The sequence below is a fragment of the Mizuhopecten yessoensis genome, unplaced genomic scaffold, assembly GCF_002113885.1.
Source record: "Mizuhopecten yessoensis strain PY_sf001 unplaced genomic scaffold, ASM211388v2 scaffold10651, whole genome shotgun sequence".
Classification (NCBI taxonomy): Eukaryota; Metazoa; Mollusca; class Bivalvia; order Pectinida; family Pectinidae; genus Mizuhopecten; species Mizuhopecten yessoensis.
In genome coordinates this window covers 1,722,765-1,741,450 of record NW_018408653.1, presented here as the reverse complement: position 1 = coordinate 1,741,450, position 18,686 = coordinate 1,722,765, and the positions used below count along the sequence as shown (strand labels likewise).

General features: G+C 34.5%; 1 protein-coding gene across 3 annotated transcripts in view; it reads right to left on the bottom strand.

Annotated features, from left to right (window-relative positions):
- LOC110461680 overlaps window positions 1-18,686 on the bottom strand; it is a 57,309-nt gene that overhangs the window by 19,213 nt on the left and 19,410 nt on the right. The window contains exons 6-16 of one of the 3 annotated variants that reach the window (XM_021515276.1): window positions 17,908-18,355; window positions 17,606-17,629; window positions 15,382-15,621; window positions 12,573-12,626; window positions 8,064-8,268; window positions 7,484-7,640; window positions 6,902-7,090; window positions 6,276-6,381; window positions 2,834-2,970; window positions 1,155-1,353; window positions 631-781 (exon numbers count right to left, since the gene is read on the bottom strand). In XM_021515276.1, the coding sequence (XP_021370951.1) occupies window positions 631-781; window positions 1,155-1,353; window positions 2,834-2,970; window positions 6,276-6,381; window positions 6,902-7,090; window positions 7,484-7,640; window positions 8,064-8,268; window positions 12,573-12,626; window positions 15,382-15,621; window positions 17,606-17,629; window positions 17,908-18,355 (1,910 nt within the window). The remainder of the gene's footprint in view (window positions 1-630; window positions 782-1,154; window positions 1,354-2,833; window positions 2,971-6,275; window positions 6,382-6,901; window positions 7,091-7,483; window positions 7,641-8,063; window positions 8,269-12,572; window positions 12,627-15,381; window positions 15,622-17,605; window positions 17,630-17,907; window positions 18,356-18,686) is intronic. The other 2 variants (XM_021515278.1, XM_021515277.1) reach the window with 2 other exon arrangements.

The window sequence follows — 18,686 nt, the reverse complement described above, 5'->3', positions numbered from 1 at the left end:
AAGCCAATCAAAACGCGACATAACTATTTCTTTCAACCAATCAGAAAGCAGGACCTGTAGCATTTAATGCAGACACCTCGTAGCCCAAAATCCACTTTTTCGTCTGGTCCAGTGATAGTTTGAATATTGCGAAGCCTGTCATTGGTTAATTTTAGTTTCAGGTTGTTAAACTTTTTAACGACAACATCACCAGAAGAGGAAGTCTCTCTTATTTCAAAGCAAAATCCACAAATTGTACAAACGTTGTCTTGTAGATATTACACGGCGTGGCGTCATGGGCGTCGCCATTTTCGATGCTCATTTGACACCTCTCGGTCTTTGATCATAGCAAGTGTGTTCCGAAATCATTACATCATCACTTACAGAAATGTGTAAGCTCTCATCTGATTGGTTAATGCAAAGGTCGCCTGAACATGACCCTCTACGGGATGTTATTAGATCTTCAATGCGACATATCAGTAAACGGGAGTGATGTGAAGATATAATTTTAATTAGATTGGGTACATTTACATTAAACACATTTAAATTAGAAACCTTTGGCAATTTCAAATATGATGTCACCTAAATTTTAATAAACTGTAAAAATATGCTCCTCATTTTATGGCGGGGGCATAAAAATATCTGATGTACCTAAGACTGCCTAGGTTGTAGAGAATGGTTGCCCTGGTTGCTAGGTTACCACAGCTGGTCACACAGTCCAGTGATTCTTTCAGCAAGTCTTCTGCACTATCCAGGCTGCCTTGCTGTAGCCTCAGGTAACCATGGTGATTTAATAACCGACCTAGAACAAAGGAATAACAAGTAAATTTATTATGTTTTATTATTACTATTCAAGTAATATATATAACCTTTCACTTTAGGTGTAATGTTGGTGGGTGAAATGTATCGCACATGTGTCAGTGTCAAAGATTTCAATGTCAGTGATGTCAACTGTACTGTGATATCATTGTTGTTGATTTACAAAAATAAAATTGAAACAATGCTACAGTACAGCACTAAACTTAAAAGCGTCTATTAATTTTGCCTCAAAAAGACAATCATGCATGCTTAATAAGTTCAATAAAATGAGAAAAAAACATGAAGAAATATTTTGGTTAACAACTGTGGAATAGACATTGTTTCAATAAAAAAAATCACCACTAACAAAAATTTACCTTTCAGATTGGTGATCTCCAAGTATTTAGGTGTTCCTTCCTCAATTTCCAGGTCAGAAATGTCCATGATGGTTCGGAGGGCACGTCGGAACCACTTTTCTGTCTGTTCCATGTCGTTTTCCACCTCCTTACTGAACTGACCGATCATCTCCTGGACCCGGGCATGTAGGAGTTGGTCATCCTCGGACAGGGGGTAGTTCTGTTGATAAAGCATTTCAGTGTTGTCATTGATCGGTTAGTTAAATGCTTAATACTGACACAGTCAAACCTGAGCATACAACTACCTTTATTAAAAGACCGATGTGTTAGGAGGCCACTTTAAGTGTTCCCCATATTAGTGATTTCATTGTGAAATAATCCTATCTGAAGAGACCACCTGTATAAAGAGACCACCTGTGTTAAGACCACATTTTGGCATTCTCGAGGGTGGTCTCTTATAAGGGTTTGACTGCAACAACCAACATACATACTTTAGCTTCAATTTTAGGGGAGAAAAGATGTCAGTTAAAAAAGATTGTGAATATTTATATAGATACCTTATCATCTGTTATCAATCAAAATCTTTGCAAAAAGTGATATTCAGCTCAATTTCAAAATATTTATTTCATTTCGGGATCTCCTCTTTCATTTTTAATTTTTAATCAACAAGTGTCGCTGCCACCCAGTTGAAATCAACATTCTTTTCTTTGGTTGTTTTGAAGTAGGTTTTCGTGTGAATTATCTATGTTAAGGATCCCCGTCCCAGCCAGAGCAAACCACTTAAGATTTCCACTGTCGTTTTTCAGTGTTAGAGTCAACTGCCCCTGATTACCAGCGACAATGTTGATATCTTCCCTTGAATAGATTTCGTTTGAATAACGTTTCGACTATTGTATGTTGTAAATTGTATATATGACTTTTTGGGATTTAGAATTATTATTGGTACAGATGTAAGAGTTGTCTCTCTTTTTTGTTTATTTTTTTTTGTATCTTTATAATTTTTTGTATAATAAGTAAGCCCGCAAGATATTTATTTTTTGTCACCTATATTTTCTTTTTGTTGTCCTTAACGTATTGGCACTCGGAATTTAATTGATTCATGTAAGGGGCAAATTCCTCAGTTTTTTGTGTTTTGTTCATCAATATTGACATTGTATTATTTTTTATGTGTTATATTTCTAATAACCCATTGTTGCATCAAATAAAACGTTTTTTGTTTCATTTTGTTCCAATGATATGGTTATGCAATAGCGATGCCGTAGAAAAAAACAACAATGCCTCATTACATTTTTATGCGGAGGGACGGGGATCCTTAAGACAATCATTTTCACTGTTTCTTATTCAAACTTATGCATATGCTGTTTCAGGATAATACATTCAGCTAAATATTTATACATTTTTTATCATTTATTATATTTATTTATGGCTTTTCTGTCACATTTTCATTTTTGATAGTTAAACTCTGAAATTTACATACCAACACACCTAGTTCTTTCATATAGTCATGTGTTTTTAAGTCTTAACTCATTCACCCCTGAAATTTCATAATGAAATTTTCCAAACTCTGAATAGGAAGAGTTCAAATGTGTCTTCAGGGATGAATGAGTTAAATGTCACTTTAACAAGAAACGTAATTATCTAGAAACTTTTTATGCTTTTTTATGCTTTTTAGGGGAGGGGGTGTTCTCACTATCTTATACCTTGTCCAGTTTGCCATTCATTGCCCTACATATGGTGTCGGTGACCTTGGGATAACCGGTGTCTTTGAGAAAGCCAGCTATCATGAAGGCAAGCTTGAAAACTGATGAGGTCAGCACAATCTCCTTTGGCCCCTGATCTGTTGTAAAAATATTAAAGGAAACACTTTGTAAAGATATCAGCAATAAGAAAATTTAAGTTATCAAAAGACAAATAATATAGATACCAGGTAACAATGATTTTTAGTAATACAGTTTTCCATTGGTGTTTTTTTTCCCACAAGGATAATTTATAACAGATGTCAAAATTTGAAAAGAATGGTGAAGGGTTTATTCTTCTTAAAATCATCTGGCTTAATATCATCACCCTAGGCCTCTTGGAAAAAGAAGAAGTTGTTTAAAGTAAAATATTGACGCCGGACGATGGACGGCAGGCGCGTAGCTGCCACTTAGGCAAATAAGCAGTTGCATGCACATCAAAAATTCAAATATACTATTATATTTTTATTTATTTATTTTGTAGTTCGGAAAAGTGATTAAATGATGTGTGCATGGTTCAATTGAAAAATATATTAAATTTAACCACGGAATTAGATTGTTATCCAAGTCCGTGATTTAACTGTATAACCGACAGCCGACAATCATTACATATCTGGAAGTTCCAACCAAGGGTACCTGGTGCCGATTTTATAATTAGTATTTTTAAAATTGTCAACATCGGAAACATGCATGGCTGCAAATCCAACGAAAACCCTGCATCATCTTTGAAGAACAAGTTGATACATGACATCTTCCAAGCAGCTGTAGGTTCACATGAAACAACATCCTCTTGCGACATTAACTTAGGCATCGACGAGTCTAAAAATGTTATTAGTATTAGGGCCTAGTAATGCCGGACCGAACACAGTTCTGATCAGTCTCAGTGGTGGACCCAGGGGTGTTGCCCTAGTTGCCCGGGCAACACCCTTTTTTCTGTGTCCAAAAATAATCTGGACTTAGGTTTTTGAAGATTTTTCTCTTTTTCATTTTTCATATGGGATTTNCTGTACATATGCATGCATACACAATTCACAATAAAAGACAAACAGTCAAATCATAATTCATTTTTATGACAAACTAAATCAATATTTAATTGCCAAAATCCTTGCCTAAACAACATGCATATGACACAAACATCAACATTTTAACCAAAAACCTACATTTTTACCATTGTTTCAGAGAGAGTGCTTGAACAAGTTTAGTATTACATCTTAAGAAAAAAGAATTTGCCACGCTCTGCTTGGCAGGGAAATTATAATTGTCACAATCTCAGAAAAAATGAAGTTCTATATATTGTTTGGTGCCAGAAAGTAGTATACATGTACAACCGACATGACAATTATAATTTATTAGTTTTTTTGAGTCTTCTGAGTCAAAAATTTTGGGCAACACCCAAAATTAATTCCTGGGTCCCCCCCCCCTGAGTCTGACTGTTGTTACCCGTGATATCGGGAATACAAGTGAGGCCGATATTCGTTTCACTAAAGTGAAGGTGGATATCGATATCCTGTCAAAAAGATGGGAAAAAGCTCACGTGTTCAAGTTCCATACACGTCAACATTTTAACAAGCGATTGTAATGAAATACAACTAAGTTTGTTTTTCAGGAATGGATGTAATTTTGTGTAATTTTTTTCACCAATTAAAGGTCTTCCGAATAACAATTGTAGATTGATTTGTTACTAGCATTATTGTTATAGGTTTTAGGGCGGATATATGAGCGTAAAGGATCCATCTGAGTTTTACATTCACTTCGCCTGCAAATGTAATATGAAAAAGGCAAAGCCTCAAAAGTCAGAAAAAAGCCATGTACATGTAGCTTTTGCTAATCTGTGACATTATATAGGCCTGTCCTTCATTTGCCCCTGTCATGAACTGATAAAGTATGTTTTTCAGAGTAGTCCTAGGCCAATCTTCAGTAGAGCTACTGGATATATATGTATATATATCTAAACATCGATATAAGAGCTACCGTCATCTTATGTTCTGAGAAATGTTGATGATATAAAAAGGGTTTGGGGAACACAAGGGCAAAAAATCTGAAATTAAACTGTTCATATTGGCTCGGACATTTTAAATATCTAGTTAATCTAAATTCATCAGGAAAGAGATATTTTCGGGTAATTCCAACACTTGACACATTTTGTCGGAGAAAAAAAGGAGAGCTGTCTTTCGCATTTGAAATACATTTGAATTTTTGCGATGCTTTCCAATAATAAAGTGATGAATCAACCAAAAAAAGTTGTCTGTAAAATAAATTCTAAAAAGCCACAAGATGGCACGACAGAGCTTCTATATCTAAAAAAAATCAGGGGGGGGGGGGGGGGGGGCATGCCCCCGTACCCGCCTAGAATGGCTTCGCGCCTTTGGCGCTCGCATTCACCGAAGGTGTGACTTTCTGTATGCACATCCAAAAGAACCAGCTACGCACCTGGACGGCCGACAGACAGATGACGGCCGACAGACAGATGACGGCCGCCGCACCACAGCATAAGCTCACTTGACCCTTTGGGCCAGGTGAGTTAAAAAAACTATGTACTTAGTGATGTTTGAAATAAGAGTCAAAAATAATTCTGATAACAATAGAACCTGTAAAGGTCGAAGGGAGATAACTGTGCTAGAAGTGTAGTTTAGCATGTTTTCACAAATATTCAGCATTCACGTCATTATTACAATATCTATCTCCAATCTTTCACCATTACCAGGTAACTGGCGTATCCTTTGGCTGTGTCTAGTTGTGAATTGGTACACAGCAGAGTAGTGTGATCCTAGAAGACACTATCAATGGGAATGTTTTTGTAAAACATAGGAATGCTGTTTTTCTTTTACCTTAAATGTCTCTGCCAGTGGACTCGCACGAGATGACTATGCCTGTATTGTTTTTTCTTTACCTAAAATGCCTTTGCTAGTTTTGCCTTTACCTAAAAGGTCTCGCACAATTAAATCAGACAATCAGCAGGTTTTTCATACGATTGTAATCCCTACCTAAAATTTGTTCCGGTTTAATACAGTGCCTCTGAGTAATTTAAATAGGTAATTGTTGACATATTTTACATTGAAAGAAATCTACAGATAATGAACTTTAGAAAAATGTATAGTTTTAGTAGATATTAAAATGTGATGGCAGATTGCTATGGGGTCAAATGTCAGGGTGTTCCTGTCTCACTTAACCGGTTTGGCCTGAAAACTTCAAAAGCAGATGCCTGTAGCGCTCTTATATGCCACTAAACTCACCAAAAATACCCTTTTGCAGCCTTTGTCAGGTATGTATCTGTGAATCTAGACAGTTGTCACTAGTGTTGAACTTCAAATATTAACGCAATTTGCTCAAAAGCTTAGTAATAAAACATATAGTAAATGATTTAGTTGTGCGAGTCCTAAAATGCCTTTGCTTGTTTTAAATTTACCTGAAGTAATACTTGTTTTAGACTCCGTTAAGAAGATCGTGTCTATCCCGTTCTGTGTCTCTGATATCGTGATTTTTGGCAGTTCATCCTCTCCATCCTCTCCATACTGTTGGTTATAAAGGAAATCAAAACACATTCCATATTAGTCAGATTGATTAAAGGACTTGGTCTCACCATAACTTTTCTACATTTCTATCATCCTAAATGATAATTAAAAGAAATTGTACTTACTTAGCAAAACTGAGTTACACGAAGAAAAACATTGAATAATTATAAGGTTCCTTACATGAAGTAAAACAATTGAAAAGAAAAAATAACATAACAGATATTCGCAAACCCACGGGGTGATTTTTTTGGTTGTCTACCCCTCGGCAGAGCCTCGGATTAGACAACGAAAAAACATCATCCTCGGGTTGGAGATTTCTCTGTCACACCCTCAAGGTAGGGGAAGATTTTATTATTCTTTCATAATTATGAAAACTGAGATACAATTATTTCATAAAAAAAATTGTATCACATAATATGGTTGAAATAGTAGACCCAAATTAATTTTAATTTGGTCAGAACAGAATTTCTATTGACCCTTCAGCTGTCGATGACAAAGGATGAGTAATAAATTAACTAACCCTGAAACTGTCGGTGACACTAGACGTCTCTTCTATCACTGACAGTGTGCGCTGATCATGCGGTGATGATGTGACGATTCGAGGTACGTTGGTGAAGACGTGTGGTTTGAACACCTCTCCATTCTCGCCCAGTGTAGATACGGACACAGCGTCCCCATTCTCACTAAATAAGACAGTATCGTTGCCATCCTGTCAAGAAGAAAAAAAATCACTTAGCAATATTTGTATTAGCTCCCTTGATTTGTTCAAAGGCTAACCTCATACAACCAGCTATGTGTAAACTGCATGACTTTGATTATCTCCCCTTGCATGGATCAATTTCACAAGGTCTTAATAATCTGACATATGATTTAAGAAAACTAATTCTATAGATACTTATTGTCAATATCGAAAAAGCATACTCTCAATCATAAATTCAATTATTTCAAACAAAATCAACAAGAAAAGCTCCTGAAATAAATCACATGCAAAAATAGGAATTTTACAGTGATTTTGCTTTATAGAAAGAAACCAAAGTTTAGCTAAGGAAAAATATTCTGCTATGGAGAGAAACTGTAGTCACTTCCCGCTATAATGTTTTACCTCTGACTGGTTGTCCAGTATGCCCAGACTAGTCAGTAGCTGTGTGTAGGTGGACGCTATGTCGATGCCTTGACCAGCCAAAACTGACCAGTAATAGGCAAGGTCAAGTTTGTTTGATGGACATTGTCTCTCTTCATTCAGGAAACCATCTATCATTCTAAAATTTAAATTTAACACATTAATAATTACACATTACATCTCAACCAATAAGCACTATCACTCTTTATGTTTTGCGCACAGTGAGTTTACGATACTACACTCTAGTACAGAATAACAATACAGTTATCATACAATTAGCCCTGGGGGGCAACATAGAAACTCTAATTTAAAGAAGGGTTGGGCTTGTTGTAGGAATTGTTGGTATTTCTACTGACTTGTATTTGACATGGGTGGGCTTATCACCAGGCATTGACTTATTGCCATATAAATACAGTAAGTATTTGGTCTATCCTGATAATACGAGCTAAACACATTGGCACTTCCAGAGTAAGTGCAAAATAAACCAAAATATAACCACGTCTACGATATCCTGATTAAAAGTATCTTAAATTAACACCAAAACTCTAAATAAAAAACCCACACAGGATCAGTGAGGACCTTGGCCAGCGCCTCGAAGTCCCCAGCCATCACCAGTTGGTATGGCAACCCCAGAAGGATGGCATCAGAGAACGGTAGTTGTTTTAAGTACTTTGTCATGTGGTTATGGAATTTCTGTTTCTCTCCCTTCCATTCTCTGTTGGCTGCATCGTGGGCGGTCACTTCAGAGCCGCCAGACTTGAACGAATCTGTACAGTGCCATAAATAAAAGACATTAAATAAAAGACATAAGTTGTAGCATCAACAAAATAATCTCTGACATTGTGCATTCAGAGGTCAAAGGTTAACCTTACCAGCATTTCAAAAGATTTTTAAGGAGTAGAAACAGTGTGACAATTTTTGAAACACATTGGTACGTTCTTAAAATCACCATACTAATTGTGTACAATACCATAGATAAGATTGAGCAAAATGCAAATGCGATTAAATTCGGCTCATTTCAAAAGTCAATACTTCTATGGTAAAAAATGGTGAGACTGAAAGGTCAAGGTTCAAATAAATGATCTAACTAGAGGTTTCAAGGTAATATTAGGTGACCAGATTTACTGTATACATGTACCACGAAATTTTCACCGCAGTTGAACTTTCCCCCCTTTTGTCCTCGGTAATGAGGGCGAATTTATCACAAGAGCCAAAATTAGTACACAACATTATAAACATAGCAATAAGGTGAAGGGTGAAATGAACACTGACCCCATAGACTGAACATTTGAATTAAATTACACTTCCTGTATGGTAAATAGGGATTAACAAATAAACATAGAACAAAACAGAAATTCACATGAATTCAGGTAAGCAATTGGATTTATATGCTCTGTTGAAACATTCTAACTTTCATCTAATATATTAAATAGAGAAATTGATAGAAGACATATTCACAGATAAAATGGTAGCTAAGGATGCATGCAGACAGAGCTGCACATTTTTTTCTATACATGTGTTTTAGTCTCTGTTCAAAGGTCTGACACATGATACATCCGACACAGAGATTCGGACCCAACACTGATCAACATACTGAGATTTAACAGCTGGTGAGTGCTGGAGACCTTACCGCAGACCTGAGGCTGATCAACATACTGAGATTTAACAGCTGGTGAGTGCTGGAGACCTCACCGCAGACCTGAGGCTGGGGACTCTCTAACCCATTTGTGGAGTGGAAACTTTTACATAAACAATATTAAAACATGGTACATGTATATCATAGTGTGTTGATGTGTTAGCAATCGTGCATATTTACATATGGATTTAGTAAACATCACATTTATGAGTACAGCTTTAACATCATATCCGTTGTACATATATCCTACTTATTCCCCAATGATATGATCTCATTGTGAAACGTAACTGTATTAAGCAACCTGTGACCTGCTTTAAGACACCACTTTCAGGAATTCCTGAGGGTGGTCTCTGAATACAGGTTACAATGTACTTAGAAAAAGATTCATTTTCAAACATTCCAACAGGAAATGATCAATAATGAGACAATATTAGAATCATTTTCACCTTAATTTTAGGCCTAGTTTTCCGAAATCCCTTAAGATTAATGATAATTTAAGGTGAATCTTTCATCTTGCATTTTTCAAAATATAAAAACTAAATATACACAGTATATGGATTCAAATTCATTACCTAAAGATAAAAAAAAACTGACAGAAGTATCTATATATTTGAGATATTTCTCAAATATTCCATTTTGTAAATTGGCATTAGTGACTCATTATTATAATCATACTCTGAAAAACTTGGCCCTGCTATTTTGTAATTACCGTATTCGACTTAATAAGTGCACATGCCCCTTTAAGCGCTACCCAACCTTTTTTCTGGGAAAGAGGATGGGTGAGCTTAATTCAAACTTGTAAAAATGTTGCTTACTTCATTGATCTGCCAATATAATCTTCTTCCTTATTTTGCCCTTTAGTGTTTACGTTTAACTAGGCAATATAAGCCAGTGGTCTACCATTATTTTCTGATTCAAAATAAGACCAAATGTCTCCTATAAGTTATCTGATTCATCCTTTGAAAGATTGCATATTTCAAATCCAACTGATCTAAAACACGATTGTTTTCATTATCGTTCACATAATCATCCAACAGATCTGTCTGTTTCAAATCTGACATGTCAATATGGGTTCCATTATTCAATTAAAAAAGAACTTGTTGTTGTTTCTGATTCTGTTCTTCTGTCACTCTGTAAAAACTTTTATCACCGCTTGAGCCTGTGCCATTGGCCATTGTTATTCATCGATAATGTTGTTGGTCATGATCGTTTTGGACCATTCCTGCAGCATTGTCACTTTATAGCAATATAATCAGTTAGCATCTGAACAGGAAAAACTCTCACACATACATGACTCACTTGTGTATGGACAAGGTGGCAACCATAAGCACGTTTTGGGGGTCTGGTTTCAGCCATGTTGATCACATGCGGACATGTTTTTTGTAAGCGTACAGTGCAGTTATTAGGTCAAATACGGTAATATTCATTCAGATGAAAAAAAAACATACTACCTATTTCTAACACACTTTCTAGCTAGAAAATTAACACCAACCAAATCATCAGTTAAATCTTCAACTAAAACTCATAAACATTTCTAAAGTAGTAGTCGTGTCATCTAAAAATAATCAAGCATTACGACCATTGTAGATTTATAACTACAGTTCCGTCCACCATCATATTTTTGTAGCGAATTCCTTTCTTATAAAAAAAAATATGATAATTGTTTTTATTTTCATTCAATTGTACACCTTTAGGCAAATAATTCTTCACCTGTGAATTCAGGAGGATTATTAACATGCTAATATATCTATACTGTGGGACAGACCCCGTGCATGTTAGAAAAGCTGATATATATGTGACCCAGTAGTTCAAGTTAGTGATGTATTTTATTGAGATATAAATGGATAATATCTGTAAGAATAATGTGTTAGAAATTAATACATGTATATTGAATATTGGTAAAATGAATACACCATAATATGTTATATTATACCGTAGAATTTTTGGGAAGAATGAGGACACCATTATTACCCCTTTACAAGCTAATGCTGGGGGGGGGGGGGGGGGGGGAGAGAAAAAATGTGGAATTTTCCAAGTACCGGGTACCTGTCAAATTTTCATGTAGAATAAAAAATCCACTGCCCAGTAATAGTAATTTAGATGTCAGCCACCAGATATACTTATCCTGAATACTGTATTTGGACAGCAGCACAAGTCCAATCAATCTACTTATTTGCTATATTAGTATTGGGTGTTGCTTTACAACAAAGACAAAACACCTTAATAATCCATAGTCAGGCATCAGTATGAATCAGGAGGTTCAGAGATAGGAATTGACCTGTTGTATTGCACTTTATGATCATATCAGGTAACTTATGTGGAGCACTCAGTGGATACATGATTTTCTTTGCCAAAGGACAATGAGGAAGGACAATATATTTCCTGTAGCGATTGCAATGCTTGGTATCTTTATCTTTTCCTTTCCAATTCATTTACCACAAGCAGTTTCATTTTATTTCAACGTCTCTTTTGATATGCCTCATTTTCTACTGTGTACCCTCACATAAGGATGCTAATGTGATTATGGATTGGTAAGACTTATTGGTAATAATAACCAAAAATATCAGACTAAAGGGGTTCCACTGTTACGTTTATAACATAATATCAGTGATCTGTTCAATTTGATTTATAAGATATATCAATCTATAACAAATCCCTATCATAAAATTTACACTAGATTCAAAAATATTTGAAATGCTAGATGTATTTGCCATGAAAAAAACATGAAAATTATTACAAAATATATGAACATCAGTAATTCTATTCCACTTAGTCTTTCTAGTAAATTGACACCAAAGGGAGATAATTTATTAGTTTATTAAATCGCCTATAGTGAAAGCTAGAATCTTCACAAATGTCTATGTGTGCTTGCAATCATAAAGGACATTCTGATTGACTGGCTTGCTGCTCACACAAAATAATCAAACAATGGTGGAGTCGATACAAGAGAATTAAGATTCAGTTTGTGTATACCTGTTGTTAGCTCACGTCAACATTAGAGGTAAAGGGAGATAATTCCTTTGCAACAAGTATCATAAACCAATTTAACAATTTCACCTTGGTTTTCAATTTTTCTTATAATTCTTTCTAGAAGATTTTTTTTGTACAATAATAATCTTTAAAAATAATTTAAAATTTGTCCAATTGCCTTTTTCATAAAGCTATAAATTTCAGATGGTTTTGCAATGGCATCTTAAATTATTAATCCAAAAGAAAATATTTTCTTTACAGAGAAAGGATTTCAGAATAATTTTCAATGTCTTCAAATTGTAAATTGCTAATTGATCTGTGAGCTATCATCAGGTCTACTTGAGATACAGCACACAGGCAGGTTACAGGAGTACAGCCATTATTTTACAGCCACACTGAGTCGTGTTGCAGCAGGTTACAGCCAATCTCAGTGGTGTACATTAAAGACGCTTGTGACAAACATACTAATATTATACTGTAATCGTTGGATCCGTTTGCTTTTCTTCCTTTTTGCTCGACCTAAATAAATCATACATGTTTATCAAAACTATTACCAGACATGCAAATTAGTGTTTTCTTGCATAGCAAATATGTTTATTAAAACACATACATGCAAATTAATATTTTAATCAGAGTGACATGCATTGTACAAACACATATTTATAAGTAAGAAAAATAAGTTCATAAACACAGTTTAAAACCCTTTTATGAATAGACAAAAAACAAAAAAGTAACGTCATTATTTTGTTCTGTACCTGTTGGGAAAGAGTAAAAAAGTGAAGAATGTGACACTAAAATATGGATGAGGGGGATTCATACAAGGGGAGATAATTTAGATGATCAAGACTACGATATATTTTATTATTTGGTCACTACACTTACTGAATGACAGCAGCATAAATATGGTATGTAGTAACCTTTTTGTACTAGCCTATAACGTTGTAACACCTTCTTCATAACAGCATTCTGACTAATATGATGTCTAAGGGGAAGTAACTAGAACCATATGGTAGTCTCATGTCTAAGGGGAGGTAACTAGAACCATATGATAGTCTAATGTCTAAGGGGAGGTAACTAGAACCACATGTAAGAGACAATTAGCGCTGCTGATATATACAGCTAGTAAACATCCTTCAGCACAACTGTGGTGACAAGGTCAGAGTTCAAGGTGATTACGTAATCCAGTATTGTGTAATCCACAGAAAACACTTATTATTCCTCAACAGTATGTATGTCGGCCCTACCGTAAATACTTATATAACTGACCCATGTTGTATGGCCCTACTGTAAATACTAATGTAACTGACCCATATTGTATGGCCCTACCGTAAATACTAATGTAACTGACCCATATTGTATGGCCCTACTGTAAATACTAATTTAACTGACACATATTGTATGGCCCTGTCGTAAATACTAATATAACTGACCCATATTGTACGGCCCTGTCGTAAATATTAATATAACTGACCCATGTTGTATGGCCCTATCGTAAATACTTATATAACTGACCCATGTTGTACGGCCCTACTGTAAATACTAATATAACTGACCCAAATAGTAAATAAAACACAGTTCTGATCATGATTGCATTCTCTACTTAGCAATTTATATAGTTACATTGTTTGTCCCTTAAACATGCCTTTAGTAGGTCAGGCGAGAGATGTGTCAGTTGTTCAATATTTTAATAATTATCAATAAAATTTTATTGAAATAAAATTGGCTGAAAAAAGAGTGCATCTATCTAACATGGGAAAAAACATCTTATACCATAATTCAATAAAATTCCGGAAAAGCAATGCCTTCTACAATTTAAAAAATATTGTTCTGATAAAGAAAAAATCATGAAAAAAACCAATTCCATATTTATTTAAACTTCTTGTCTCATTTACATTATTATGGCAGATGCAATGGACATATCTGCCAGCAATAGAAATGTGAAATATGTCTTGTAAGATTGTGTAAATATTCATCAAGTAATGGGCAAAAAGCTGTTCCGTGAGACAACTTTAATGGCCAGATAATGACAGCTTTATATGTCCGTGACTTTGTTTACTAGTGTTTTTTAATAGAATATATGTGGTCAAATTTCAACAGTGGAGCATGACTAAGGCCTGTGATGATATATATGAATGAAGATATCTTATAATAAATTACAATTGTTTAAACCAAGCCTACCAGATGAATGGCTGAGCCTCGATTTAAATCTAACGATCCGTGAAATGAATTACGATTAAATTGCCTTTAAATAGAAGCTTCACCGAAGATTAAGTCTAGAGCCAAGACACCAGATTTATAATATAGAACTGGAATTTAATTCTACAAGAAATTCTGTATGTGTATTAAAATCTCATAACGAAATAGACTCTGTTGAATATTTGCCAATCTTTAATAAGTCAAATATTCCAAATTGATCAGTTGACTGAATAGCGAACACTAAATTATTATATTGATAACTGTATGGGGCAATGGGGTTGTTCACGCTTTGACTGAATATCAATCTAGTCAAAAACTTGTGTTGTGCATGATGAATCTGTCTACACTCAATTAATTTTATGAAAAGGATCTATCTTCATTTAAATATGTCTGTCCATTTATAGTCTTACAAAGCTTTATTGGAGCATGTTCTAGTAACCTAGTTTTGATACTTGATATTGTAATATTTGTTTTCTATCCCTTGGGGTTTTGTTGTTTAAAGTATGGTCAGCTTAACCAGTTAACACAAATTTTCAAAATGATATTTTTAACAAATATCTGAAAACTAACCACTATTTTTGTATATTTTGTCTATGGAAGTTCAATTTTGATCCCTACAGTATGAAGGTTTAATTATGATTTTCATTATTTTTTTAAATACACAAGATAAAACATTTGTGATTAATTGTCAGTTAAGCTAACCAGGCGTAAACAGCAGCGCAACCAAGCGTCTGTATAGGAGATGTACCTATAGTAACCTTTCTCTAACTTAAACAGGAAACAGAAATAAAATCTTGGGATAAAAAATGCAACAGACATTAAACCCCATGCAGTTGGAATTAGCAAAAAAAAAAAAAAGCAAGGAAGTATTGAACAAAATATTAATTTGAAAATCCACAATAATTTTTTTTAAAAGATTAAAGAATATCTGTTAAAAAAGCATATTTCTTGTAAAAGTATTATCAGATTAAAATCAAATCAAATACCGGCATATATAAATAGAAAAACTCAAAACCAATGAAACTTGAAGATGAGTTAACAGTTACACAGAGGAAAATACAAGTATATAAATACTTACGGAGCAACAAATATTCCACAATTTCCTTGAAGTGCTGATGGGCATAGACGAGCCTCCCATCCGGACCTTCGTAAAGGAGATTTCCGAGACAGGTGCGGAATTGCAGCCAGTCAAATTTCCTTACAATGCGACTTCCTGTGTAGCCAATTCTTTGGAGGAGAGCAAATAAATCGGTCTCGGTCAAACCCATTTTGGAAACAGCGAAGAGTCGGAGGACATCAGGAACCCAGCCTTCAAACTCTGTAGAACAAATACCAAGGTCACACTTACATTTTTAAAAGCACATTGGACAGTAAGGTCTGTTTGTTAAGATGAACCTATATGTGCTTCCAACCACAGAAACTCAGAATGATTGATGAGGTGTTTTCATGCATACCACTATACCTTATTTATAAATGTTATGTTGACAACATAAATAGTCATTTGGTGTGTTTTACTAACAACATGTTACAATATTTAATATCGATCAATAGGCTGGATACTGTAGTTCTACTGTCGATATAGATGCTGAAAATGTAAATAGATTGTACATTGAGCAACTATTCCAGTAGCAATGTCTGACATATCCAGTTAATGTTGAAGCTTTTGTCTTGTGTTAAAACGTTTCGCTAATTTCTGTTTTAATTAATCAGCAACATATCATACGTGCACATGGAAATAATGTCAACAACAAATGTTTCATACCTCAAATAATTTGAAAAGTCAAATTTTGAAAATACAGATATTTTCAACATGTAAATTTTTTACTTTTATACCTGGTATTATTCCAAATTTCTTATTCATTATATTGTTATTAATATACATATGTAAATTGTTTTGCCTACACTAAATGTTTCTATTTTCTAGCACATTCTGCAATCTTACTTAGCAAACCATTCTAGACATGCAGTCGTTTGTTACTAAATGTTGTTTTACAGCAACTGTAAATTCAAAGTAGCGGGATTACGTATAGCTCGGGCTGTAATCACTGATGCAATGATGGTGTATTTGGATGATTTTGAAAACCTTTGTGTATCTTCCAAACATTTGTAAAGATTCCCAACTTATACTTGGTAGTGTTCAAATTTACAAACAACCCAAAAAATAATGTCTGTTTTAGTCAGCTTCAATCATCAGGATTATCCCATCAAAACCCAAACCTTATATTTATAAATTATGATTTACATATTTATTAACTGGTGAGTTATTTTAATACTTGAACTCTGATTTACTAATTAATATTGATTTTTTCCTTAAGTTAAAGGGTACCACTGCCTCAGCTATATTCATGAAGAAGAGTTCTACTCAAACTTTTTTTATGACTTGAAGTTATCTCCCTTGAAGAACATAAAGCGATACCAAAATAAGATTTTTCTGTTTAAGAGTTATTTCCCTTTCATTGACTCTTCGACCAATAAATTAGAATTCATTTTGGTACAATTCATTTGGAATTCCTGGATGGCCGCGTTGGTTAAGTGAAGGCTAATAATTGTAAAGGTTCTCAGTTCGAGTCCCTCTGATTTTTGTTTTCGTAATTACTTTTTTCAAACATTCAAATTTCAACCCACTATAATTCTGTAAAATATTACCCACATGTGCTTTTTATGGAATATTTCGTTTGAAAAGGACCTCAACAAATATTTTACAACAGTGATATTGGTAATAATCAACTTTAGCTTGACGGTACCCTTTACCTTGAATGAATATAGGAACCAGTAATTAAACATTCTTCAACTTCATAAGAAAAGTAATTAAAGAATATCTCTGACTACGGAACAAAAAACGTAAAATTTGCCCTACAATTCAAAAAAAAGAATTTCTCTTTTTTTGTTATACATGTATTAGTAGAAAAATATTAGGAAATATTCACAAAGCATTTGAACAAACACGTTAAACAACAACAAGATTAAAATTTAACATCCAGTTTTCAACTCTGAACTCATTCACCCCTGAAATTTCATAATGAACTATTCCAACCTTTGAATTGGAAGAGCTCAAATGTGTCTTCAGGGGTGAATGATTTTACATGAACTTCAATTCCCTTCTAGCTCCACTCTACCAAATAACAAACTACATTGTTAAAATGCATACATTCTTTTTTCTCTATCAGACACGGTAGCCGTGCATAATTCAAAGTCGTCAAAGAAGAACATGCATGAATTTTTGTACATTGTATCTCAAAACCACAAAATCTGCATTATCTAAAGCAATTTCACTTGCAATCTGCTTGTTACGAACTCATTACCTTCCTTCGTTTTCTCTGGAACAACTAAAAAGCAAATCACATGAAACAAAAAGAAGAAACTGTCAATTTTTATCAAGGTACTATCTATACCATATTTCATCAAAATGGAAGCATTATGAAGGGGTTTGGTGCTATATCAAGAGAAAAGTGTAAAAAAGTTAAAATACATGACAAATTAAAATAGACCTGGTTGGTGGTAGCTTAGGTGGCTAATAAATGTGGGATGATTTTTGAGATTTTTCTTTTAAGGGAGATCAATAAAATAAAATAAACTTCTACAAAGGGAGATAACAATATAATACCTAGCTCTGGTTCCATTTCTGTTGAGTCCCCGTACAAGTTCTCTTTCTGCCAACTGTAGTCCTTGGTCCAGCGTTGGAAACACTGAACACACAATTCTCTCAGTGAAGTACAATTGTCGTAAACGTCGTCAAGGTACTGAGTCAGATGTACGTGTACATTAAAAGTCTGCATCTCGTTACAGAGAATGTTCAGATAGAGCAGATTGTTGCATGCTTTCAAGGAATGTATGTTTTCAAAGTCAACAGGTTTGAGGTACATGAAATGATGCTGCATATGTTCTTCCAGGAAGTTTGTCCTCAGTTTGTCTGTATTAAGTAGCGGAACAGGACGTGAAACAATGTCACGGCGACTCGTCATGGCGTGATAGGACAAATCTGAGCGACAGGTTGTACAGATAAATCGACATTGCGGAGGTAGGGGGAATGGCAGCCATTTGAACTCTTTAATCTGAAAAGGATATAAAATCATTAATTCAGAATCTTGCTAGTACTGAACTAAAAAGAAAAACAACATAATGAACAAGAGGACAAAGTCATTAATCACTCATTTGCTTTTAAATTTTGCATTTCTAACACATTTTGACTGATGTGATGTTGGAAGTGAGTCAAGGTGATTCATTTGAGCCAACTTTACACCCCTCCATCCCAGAAAGCTACATATCTAATATTGAGGTACTGTACTGTAAAAAAATAACATTTGTACTTATATCAAATAATAAATTGGCCAAGGTAATTTAAAATGTGATAGTCCTCTTCCACAGAGAGCTCCACCCCCCCCC